This window comes from Myodes glareolus, chromosome 10, assembly GCF_982192425.1.
Source record: "Myodes glareolus chromosome 10, mMyoGla1.1, whole genome shotgun sequence".
In the NCBI taxonomy this organism is placed as follows: domain Eukaryota; kingdom Metazoa; phylum Chordata; class Mammalia; order Rodentia; family Cricetidae; genus Myodes; species Myodes glareolus.
The window spans coordinates 53,674,606-53,685,262 of NC_142035.1; the positions used below are offsets into that span (position 1 = coordinate 53,674,606).

Sequence of the window (10,657 nt, forward strand, 5' to 3'; positions counted from 1 at the left end):
GCCTTCTTTGCTCATGTTCTCTTTCCTTCTGCTTCTCCTTTGGACCTAGGGAGTTAAGCCCAGTGTTCCAATGTGGATCTCTGTCTCTATCTCCATCCATCGCCAGATGAAGGTTCTATGGTGATATACAAAATATTCATCAGTATGGTTATGGGCCAAGGCCGGTTCAGGCAACCTCTCCTCTGTCCAGAGAACAATCTGGGGATCTTTCCTTGGACCTGGGATCCCCTTTATAATCAAGTCTCTATTAAACCCTAAAATGACTCCCTTAGTTGAGATATATACTTCCCTGATCCCATATCCATCCTTCCTCCCTCTCCCCCATCCCAATCCCCCGAGCTTTCCCCATTCCTCCCCTACTCCCTTCTCTCTAACCCTCTCCCCTTCCAGCAACCCTCCCCACCCCCCCACGCACCCGAGGTTGCCTGGCACTCTTGTCTACTTCCAATCTCCAGGAGGATAACTACATGATTTTCTTCAGGTTCAGAGGAATATGGTATGTATTCACTCATATGTGGATTCTAGCCATAATTAAAGGTCTTTGAGCTTTATTCGTGATCCTAGAGAAGCTAAATAAGGTGAACCTGAAGAAAATCATGTAGTTATCCTCTTGCCGACATTTTATTTGTACTATTTTGAAAGTAATACTGTTTTAGTGGTTCTAAAATCTGGGTGAGATGCTCATTTTCTGGTGTGTATGTAACGCTGAAAATGCCTGACAAATCTCTCTTCACCCCCGAGAGGGTACCAGCAATAAATAAAGAAATTTACCCAAAGACTTCACCCAAGTCTTTTTGGTGAATTGGTGAATTAAATTGTGGCTATTTACAGAAGCACAGAAGGAAGAGGAATTTGCCAGCAAGAAATTGTCATGTGTGTTATCCTTCCCTCCATTTCCCAAGCCAGTGGGTAACTCTTGTGGGGTATATGTGCCGTTTGTGAGGGCTCTTTCTTACACAAAGGAGTATTAGTAATTTTGAAGCAGTAATCACAATTGCTCTGACCTTACGGTGCCGATGGCCACATCAGCCTGGAGAAGAGCACAACAGTGAGGCACAAAGCAGTGTATTTCACGTTTTCCTGGGGTACATGTGTGTGTGTGTGTGTGTGTGTGTGTGTGTGTGTGTGTGTGTGTGTTTCAGGGGTTGGAAGTGAACAAGTGTGGAAGTAAGACCAGAAAACAGCCCTTGGTATTTTTTCTTCCGACAATGTCTACTATGTCACTACCTGGAACTTGCCAAGAAAGCTAGACAAGATGGCCAGCAAGCCCTAGGGATCTGTTATCTTACTAGCACTGAGAGTACACGTGTCTAATACCATTCCTGGCTTTAAAAATGTGTGCATTCTGGGAATTTAAGTCAGGTTTTCGTGTTTGCAAGGCAAGCCCTTTACTTACAGAGCCATTTCCTCAGCCCAGCTCTTGTGAGTTTGTTAGGCCTCTTTCAGTGCCTTAAAGTGAAACATAAGCTGTACCTGCTTCATAAAATTCCGTTCATCTATAAATGATATTACAGTCTTTTTATATGGTGTTTTGTAAATGGACATAAGAACCCCTGCTATTTGTATGTAACCTTTTAGGGTAAGGGTTAGTAATAGTTTTATATGAGTCTCAGTAATGTTGTTGTTTGTGATTTAGGTGGTCTTGGAGGCATTGGAATGGGACTTGGTCCAGGTGGACAACCTATTAGTGCCAGCCAGTTGAACATAAGTGGTGTAATGGGAAATTTGGGTCCAAGTGGTAAGTTTTTTCCTATAACATTTCTAAGTGATTTATTTGCTATTTAATAAAGCTTATATGTATTAGTTCCATTTTTCTAAAGAACTCTGTTTTAGAGATGTGGAGGATATCAGTTGAGTTTGAAAAAGGAAATGAAGAAACCTTGAGAGAGCAGCTGACACGAAAAGAGGGCAGGCAGATGCAGGTGGGGACTGCCTCTGGGGCCAGGCGTGTGAAAGCTAGCCCTGGAGTGCCATGCATATTGAAGTGCTTTAAGGTAGATGAATTCTTAGCATAATACTCTGCACATTGTGGAATACAGGGTTTGTGGAATGGGTAGCACCGTGCCATAGCAAAGGCTATTTGAATTTATTACATTTGGAAGGGAGCTTTGAAGTAGCTATTTGCCTGCTCCTTGGACCCAATTATCTTTAGAGATTGTTTTTCCAACTTTTAATTTTTAAGTTCAGCAAACTTTATTCTTTCAGGTTTGAAAACTGTAACATTTTGCTAATGTTATGCTTCTTAATATTTACTGTATTTTAAAAAACTTAAAGTTGTAAAAATTGACTTATTTAAAAGTCATAATTAACCCTGATGCCAATCTAAACCCTAAAAATTATATTTAAAGCATATAATATGAAACATGTAATTAACATAAGTGCTATTTTTAAGAAAATAAAGTATTTCTAATAAAAAAGGAAGAGTGATTCTGGTTTTGGTATCTCTATAGTGTTTGTGTTAATGTAGATAGCTGTACTGCTGTGTCTACATCTGTTTGCTGTGATAGCATACACCTTGTAGTTTATGGAAATTTCCACATTGTAGTCGTGAGAGGATGAGAGGAAGCAGCTCTGTAACCCAGCAGTGTTTAGTGATGGAGATTATCTCTTGGCCTTTCAAAGGTTCCCAGATCATCCTTTGAGAATTGCATTGCATTTTATGGGCAGATAAACTTGTCATAGTCTCCTTTTTATTGAGTTGATACATATTTTATAAATTATAAGGTATTGATGGAAATCATTCTCATTCTGAGGCAAAAATCATGTTTTCTTGTTTATTTTAGGATATCATACTTTTCCCTTCTAAATATAAGCTATTTGTTATTAATTTGACTAGCCTGTTAACTGCTGTATTTAGAGGAGACTTTGCTTTGTAGTCTATTGCTAAATCTGCTATCGTGACTTCACTGTATCTGAAAGAGTGCACACTGGTTCTAGATGCTCTCCAACTGGATGTTGTGTGTGACCAGTAAACTCTTTTTTTTCTTGTCTGATGTTCAGAGGCCTGTTTTGAAGACTGGTGACTAGTCAGCCACTATGACGTAGCTCTGTAAACCGTCCTATAACCTGCACCTGCTTCTCTAGTGTTCCATTGTGACTAAACCAATGGTATTTATTTTGCTATAATGTCATTCGTTAGTCACAAAGTAAGATTTACTGAAAGTACATACTGTGTATTTTATTTGAGGTATGGGAATGGATGGTCCGGGTTTTGGAGGAATGAATAGAATTGGAGGAGGTATGTATAAGTATTTGTTTTTGCATGTACTCATCGCCATTTTAAAATTAGAAATCTAGAAAAAAAAATCATAGTTTATTGTTGGCTCATGGTCTAAATGCTGTTGACCAAAATTGAGCATAATATACCCTTAAAGGAAGGTGATGTGTTAAGTACCTGCAAAAGGTGGAATGGAGGAAGCACTTACTGGTGACTTAACATTTCTAGAATGTACCATTTATCTACAGAGCTACACTCAAGTCTCAAAATTACTCTATTTCATAGGAGTTGGGTTTGGTGGTCTGGAAGCAATGAATAGCATGGCAGGATTTGGTGGAGTTGGCCGAATGGGAGGTAAGTGAACGTACTCAGGGAGTTTCTGTTATCTTTACGTTTCCTTTTACTGAGATATGTACCTTCACATGCATGTAGGAATAGATGCTGTAGGGTCTTCAAAAGGCAGTTTGGCACTAGAGGACACTTGCAGGGAGGGGGTTGGGTTGTGTAGTGACTGTGTGAGGTAAGTTGGTATGCTACAGACTGTTTTGTATTGATAACTTTTGCTTTTTTTCTTCAGTTTAGCTTAGACGTATTCCTGAATGGTTTTCCATGCATTGATGTACTTGAAGAAGGGTTAATTTGTTGCACATCTTTTCAGAGCTATACCGTGGTGCAATGACTAGTAGCATGGAGCGAGATTTCGGACGTGGTGATATTGGAATAAATCGAGGCTTTGGCGATTCCTTTGGTAGACTTGGTAGGGCTGGTTGCATACTTTTTTCCTTTTGCAGGTCATATTCTTAAAAGCTGATCTTTTTGGTGAAAATTTTTTTGAAAGTTATGTACATAGTTTGTTACTAGAAGAAAGCACTTTAGGATTTTATTTTCATGGCTGTCTTTTATATTATTTTAAATACTTTAACTCTTATTTCCAGAAAATTTCATAAATGTTTAGTTATTTGTGAGTATAGTACCTTGGGCATTTTGAAGTGTCATTATTTAAATTAATTAGTATATTATCTTTCCATCCTTGTTTAGGCAGTGCAATGATTGGAGGGTTTGCAGGAAGAATAGGAGCTTCTAACATGGGTCCAGTAGGAACTGGCATAAGTAGGTTTAAATTTTAATAGACCTTACTGAGTAGTATTTGAGTGCTTGCAAGGAATTTGCAAGAGTAGTTATTGTAGTGCAGTAAATGTGTTAATGTGTCTTATCATATTTTGAGAAACTTTAATGAGTTAAAACATTTCTGTTTGGTTGTTTGAAAATTAACTTTGTTTTTGGTATTTCTCAACTAACACCAGAATGTGTATTCAGTAGCCAGTCTAAGAACTGTCTTTTCACATCCCGTGCCACAAACAGCTGTTGCTTATATACTGGCCCTACTTCTGTTTTATTTTGCACAGCAGCTACTCGCTTGCTTCATATTTAAGCCTTATGCCTTCTGGCAGGTAGAGACAAAACACCAAATTTTAGGGACTTCCTGAAGTTGAGGGATAAAGATGAAGAGATGATTATTTTCCTCTCGTAGACCCTTCAAAACCACAAGCATGTTGCAGCACTAGAGAATGCCAAATACCTCCCCTCAGCCCTCACGTAGTAAACCTCACGTAAAGCCTGCACACATGACTGAGATTCTGACCAGTATTGCCAACTTGGCTGTGCCTGAGAAATCTCCATACCGTACTAACTTCTTTTGGGTGCTGAAATTTCAGGAAATAGGAAGCAAACTTATTAAACAGATTCTAAAATCCTGTCCGCTGGATACATTTGCTTACCATGTGCTTCTCGTCTTATTTCTTGCTCTGCCATCTTTCAGCATTCATTTTCCTCTCAGTAACATTCTTCCCTTCCCCCTTTATCTCAGTGTTTGCATCTCTGTTTCCCCAGTTCCATTTGTTATTAACAGAAAACCAGCTGGAAAGTCACAGTACTGGATTTTCATGTAGAGATAATAGGTATGAGAAAAGAGTTATATTTTGAGGATGAGATCAGGATAATTTTAACAGGAAGTAAACCCAGTACATAAGAGGATGAATGAGGAAATAAATTCTTAAGCTTTGTTTAAAGGAGAGTAATAATAGTTTTTGTTTTTCTCTTTGCAAGTTCTGTGTAATATTGAGTTACCGTTGTCTATGATTACTGAAAGTTGAATTGGTAACAAAGTATAAGTTGTGTGGGAATCAGAGGTGCACATACTGTGATACAGGGTGAGCAAGGAAAGGAGTGATGGGTAGGGAGTGTAATATGGGACCAACATGTGTGCCAAGTAATAACAATTTATATTTATCTCTGAATTTTGTTTTCAAGTTGCTATTATTGCAAAAATAAATATAAGAATTAAAAGTATTATAATATGCAAATGATATAGGATTTAAGTATTTATGTGATTTTTTATGATTATATTTTATAGAGGCATATATATATATATATATAGTGACTAAAGTTAACTTTTCTCAACTAACCAAATGTATACCAAACTATTACTTGTTTTGTTTTCTGTGTGAAAATAATTTTCTGTTATAAAAATGAATTTTCTCACCTTTTCAAAAACTGATTGTTCTTTTTCCTTTTTTCTTGTCTTTTAATGTTTTTGTTTTTTAAAAAAAACTTGAAACTCCCAAATCCTCCCGCCCTTCTCCACACTGCAGGTGGCAGTATGGGTGGCATGAGCAGTGTGACTGGAGGCATGGGGATGGGACTGGACCGCATGAGCTCCAGCTTTGACAGGATGGGGCCGGGAATTGGAGCAATACTGGAAAGGAGCATCGACGTAGATCGAGGTTTTTTATCGGGTCCCATGGGAAGCGGAATGAGAGACAGATTAGGCTCCAAAGGCAACCAGATATTTGTTAGAAATGTAAGCAAATAAATATATTGGAAAGTTAAAATTCTTTTTATATCTTTACACACACATGCACACAAATTTGGAGACTATTGTTAATAATTGTTCATTTTATTTCCATATGTATGAAAAATATAAATATTACATATAAAATATGTACTAATTTCTCTTTTCATTCCAGCTGCCTTTTGACTTGACTTGGCAGAAACTAAAAGAGAAATTCAGCCAGTGTGGTAAGTATACCAGTAACTACAGATTATGCTGATATTTTGGGGGTGGGACATTTTCAATCTTAAACTTTGAAACACCGTGATTAGATCTTGACTTATCCCAGTCGTATTCTTGTCTAACTCAACTTTAGATAAGTAATAGTTTTGCTGTCTGGTGACTTGGAACAAACAACAGGGCTTAGTGCAGACTTGAAAGGATAGCCCATCATTACCTGTTGTAAAGAAGTTTTGTTTATTACCATATTTTAAAGAGGTTGATATGTTTTTCCATTAGAATTTTTTTTCTCATGAGAAACGTTAGTAAAAGGTATGTTTACTTCCTTCCTGATGCATAGTTGACCGGACATTCCATTCTGTACACTGTTGCCTGCATAACATAGGAACCTTTACTAGTAAGAAGTGTAGAATCCAGCTACACACAGATAGATTTTGGTAGCTCTTCTAGTCCTTTGGAAACTCTTTTTGGCTATAAGGAGACTGGCTACAGACCTTAGTTATTCATTAGGTCTGTCTGTTATTGGCCTGTTTATTACTTTCAAATAAAGCTTTTTCTGTCCATACTCATTGATACAGTGTCCCCTGTCCTCCCCCCCCCCCCCCCGTGTGTATGGTAATGGGGTGATAGTGTGTTATGGGGTAATTGTGTGACTCACCCAGAGTAACAGTTTTCTTTCTATTATATCCTTGCCTAAAATCACAATAAGATACTCATACAGTATGTTACGTTGAAAGGGGGGCTGAAAGTAGGGCATTTCGCCTCTTACAGTTAACAGAAAACTAAGATCTTTTCTCCTGCCTCTTCTCTAGAGTTCTGGTATTAAAGGCATATGCCACCATGCCCAACATCTTTAGTATTTTAAGGCATAAAAAAAAAAAAAAACAAGCAAGTTTAGTGTTCTTCCACAAAAACAACCTTTCTAGTTGACCCTAGTGGTACAGCCTATAATTCCAGCTACTTGGGAGGCTAAGACAGGATGCCACAAGTTCAAGATGTGCCTGGGCTACAGGGTCAATTCAAAGTCAGCTTGGACAGTTTATTGAGATTGTCTTATAAAAAACAAAACACCAAGAGGGAATGGAGGACTCCAGGAAAACATGGCCCATGGAGTCAACTAAGCAGGGCTCACACAGACTCACAGAGACTAAAACAGCAGACCTGGGGCCTGCATGGGTCTGCACCAAGTCTCTGCGTGTATGTTATGTCTGTTTGGTCAGTGTTTTTGTAGGACTCATACAGTGGAAGCAGGTGTATCCCTGACTGTTTGCCTGGGTTTTCTTGTCCAGCCCCTATATAAGGACTTTTGCCCTGCCTTGCCTTATTGTGTCTTGTTTTGTCCTGTTTGGTTTTTGTCTCTTGGAGGCCTGCTGTTTTCTGGAGGAGTGGATCTGGAAGAGAGAAAGGAGATGGAGGGAAGGTTGGGAGGAATTGAGGGACTCTGATTGGGATGTATTGTATGAGAGAAGAATCTCTTTTCAATAGATAAAACAACAATAATAGGTTACTCAGAATAAAAAAATTAGGTAAAAAAACCAAGAGAGACTTAATGTTGCTCAGTGGTGGGGTGCTTGCCTATCATGCACGAGTCTTGAGGCAGTTCCTAATACTGGAGGCAAAGAAAAAAAAAGAAAAGGAAAAAGTCTTTGTGGACTACTGTCAGGAATACTATCGCTATATATAGTTCTTTATATTTAATTTCCTTTTAACTTTTCTTACAATGATCTACTAATTTTCTTTCACCCCAGATGAGGCTCTTAGGGTAATTCTCACCTGTTTAAGTTAGTACATTTTATTTCTATACATACAGAAGAGTTATAAAATGTTCATAAGCACTCTGATTAAATCTTCGTTCAGTTACTCATTTACTCATTAAATCTAGGATCATTGGTGTTTGAGCAGTCTGCTAGTCCTTTGGAGATGAACAAAATCAGATATTGAACTTTTTAAAGAACTTGCACTATGAATCTGTCTAGGATGTTCTGTTGATGACCCTTTTATTTTTACATTAACTTGAAATTTGAAGAAGAGGTAGTTCTTACAAAAACCTTGTTAAATACAAGTGACTTGGCAGTTGTTCACTACTGAGAGAAAGCAGCATAGTGCATTATTTGAAAGGGTGTTGGTAGCTTGTGTAGAGTAAGAGTAAGTACATATACTAAAAGCAGGCACTCTCTTGAGGTCAAGCAAGAGTAATATTGAACAGCCAAAGCTAGGGCTGGGGTAGCATTGACAGTAATGGAAGGTGTTTTGTAAGAAGAGAAAGATCCAAGTCTGCATTTAAGATAGTGGCTCACTTATATAGGACTTCTATTTCCCTCTCTTCTTTCCCTTTTGAATTATCTGATAGTTAAAAGGTTAATGAGTTTGGTCTTTTACTTCCAAATTGGTATAAAAGTGCTTTTCAATTTTATATTTAGTGCCATGCTTACAAAACTCCGTATCATTCCATGTTCTAATAGGAGTTACACTGATGGCAAAGAAAATAATTTATAGTAATACAGAACTAAATCTCCATTGTTGCCAGAGTACTATCTCACATGTTTGAACTGAACCATCTGTTTCCTGCCATCTTACATTATTTATAAATGTTAGAGTTTTTCTGTTAAGTGTTTTTAACCTGACAAACAAATAATGACCTTTAGCCATAAAAGCAGGTTTGTTTGATTGCTAATTTGCTGTGTTTTGTTTTCTTGAGCCCAGGCTAGCTAAGTAAATGTTTTTCCTTTCTTAGCAGGAATCTAGTGGTACTCTAGACACAACATCCGCCAGGAAATAACTCACTGGCAGGTGTCTTACTAATATAAACCCCAAAGGCAACATGCCGGATAGCAGTGTCATAGTTTTATTTTGACAGATTTTGTTAATTATTTATGAATATATTAATTTGGCTTATTTTTAGTTATGGTCTATGCCAGCATTTCCCCAAATATATATATGTATGTGTATAATGGTATATATATATATACCATTTCCAAAAGTAATATGGACTAAAAGTGGAAAACTTTCTTTCATTGTGTGCTAAGTAGTTCTCACACCTGCTCTGTGACCACAGTGTATCTGAGCTCCTCTTTATGGCAGAGCTTAGTTCTATACAAATGATAAAATGCCGGTCTGGTTGCTTTTGTTTTTCCTTGAAATTTTGCTAAACAGTAGGCCATTTGAAGACATGTAAAAAGTTAGGCAGATTAATTTTAATTATTTGAAACTTCCCTCCTAAATTATTATTATTTTTTTTTTAGAAAGAAAATACTTTAATTTGTGTTTCCATAGGGTCAGAAAATGTAGAGTCTCACCTCAATGTGGCGATGAATGCTTGTAGTCTTAGCACTCAGAGTGGCTGAGGTGGGAAGGCTGCTTGGGCAGTTCAGTAAATTACAGACCATCCTGGGTATGTTAGTGAGACTGTCTCAACAAGTTAAAATTAAAACTAATCCAGAAGTTGACACTGCCACATGGCTCAGCAATTTAGCCTTTGCCTGGTGTGTGCAAGGCCCTGATGTGTCTCAACCCCCAGGTTCTAGAAATAACCAGGCCAGCCAGCAACTTGGGATTCTTTTCCTACTTGGGGTAGTCTAACTGTGGAAACTGGTGTGTGTGGGCTGACTCTAGAATCTAAGTATCCAAACTGAGAAGATTGGATACTTGGTACCCTAGCTGAGAGGTCAAGGGGAAGGTGAAACCACTGTGAGAGGAGGAGTTTGAATGCCTGAATGATGACTTCCTGAGCTGCATCAATTGAAGAGGAAAGTGGAAAGAAAATCTTAACTGAAGTATTGAAAGATGGCTTATGCAAAGAGATAGTAACTTGTTTTCAAGAATCTAGCTCAAGTAAATTCCATTGTTGATTATCATCCTATGCTGTAGAACTTAGAAAAATCTAAATTTTTAGGTAAAGCTAGCATAGCTTCAAAGCTTGTAAAATTATCCATGGCCCTTGGAGATAACTGTAAGTGCCACCATGTGCCAAAGCATTCTGCCTTCATGGAGTTGCTTCTTCCTGGGTGCCAGTTCCCTTTATGCTGGTGGATTTTGAAAGTTGCTGTGTTTACCACTGTACTGGCTAATTTTGTGTCAAAAATTAGCTGTAATCATTTGAGAGAAAGAAGCCTCAGTTGAAAAGTGCCTTCATAGGAGTGGGCTAGAGGCAGCCATGTAGGGCACTTTCTTAATTAGTGATTGATGTGAGAGGGCCCAGCCCATTATGTATGGTTTCATCCCTGGGCTGCTAGTTTTGGTTCTATAAGAAAGCAGGCCAAGCAAGCTGCAAGGACCAAGCCAGGAAACAGCACCTCTCCATGGCCTCCACATCAGCTCTTACCTCCAGGTCCCTGCTCTGCTTGAGTTCCTGTCCTGACCTCTTTGATGAT

The 10,657-nt window shown here is 38.2% G+C and overlaps 1 protein-coding gene across 4 annotated transcripts in view; it reads left to right on the forward strand.

Annotated features, from left to right (window-relative positions):
* Myef2 (myelin expression factor 2) overlaps positions 1-10,657 on the forward strand; it is a 36,279-nt gene that overhangs the window by 22,428 nt on the left and 3,194 nt on the right. The window contains exons 10-16 of one of the 4 annotated variants that reach the window (XM_085696411.2): positions 1,637-1,738; positions 3,188-3,238; positions 3,503-3,571; positions 3,876-3,974; positions 4,256-4,327; positions 5,869-6,077; positions 6,244-6,295. In XM_085696411.2, the coding sequence (XP_085552537.1) occupies positions 1,637-1,738; positions 3,188-3,238; positions 3,503-3,571; positions 3,876-3,974; positions 4,256-4,327; positions 5,869-6,077; positions 6,244-6,295 (654 nt within the window). The remainder of the gene's footprint in view (positions 1-1,636; positions 1,739-3,187; positions 3,239-3,502; positions 3,572-3,875; positions 3,975-4,255; positions 4,328-5,868; positions 6,078-6,243; positions 6,296-10,657) is intronic. The other 3 variants (XM_085696414.2, XM_085696412.2, XM_085696413.2) reach the window with 3 other exon arrangements.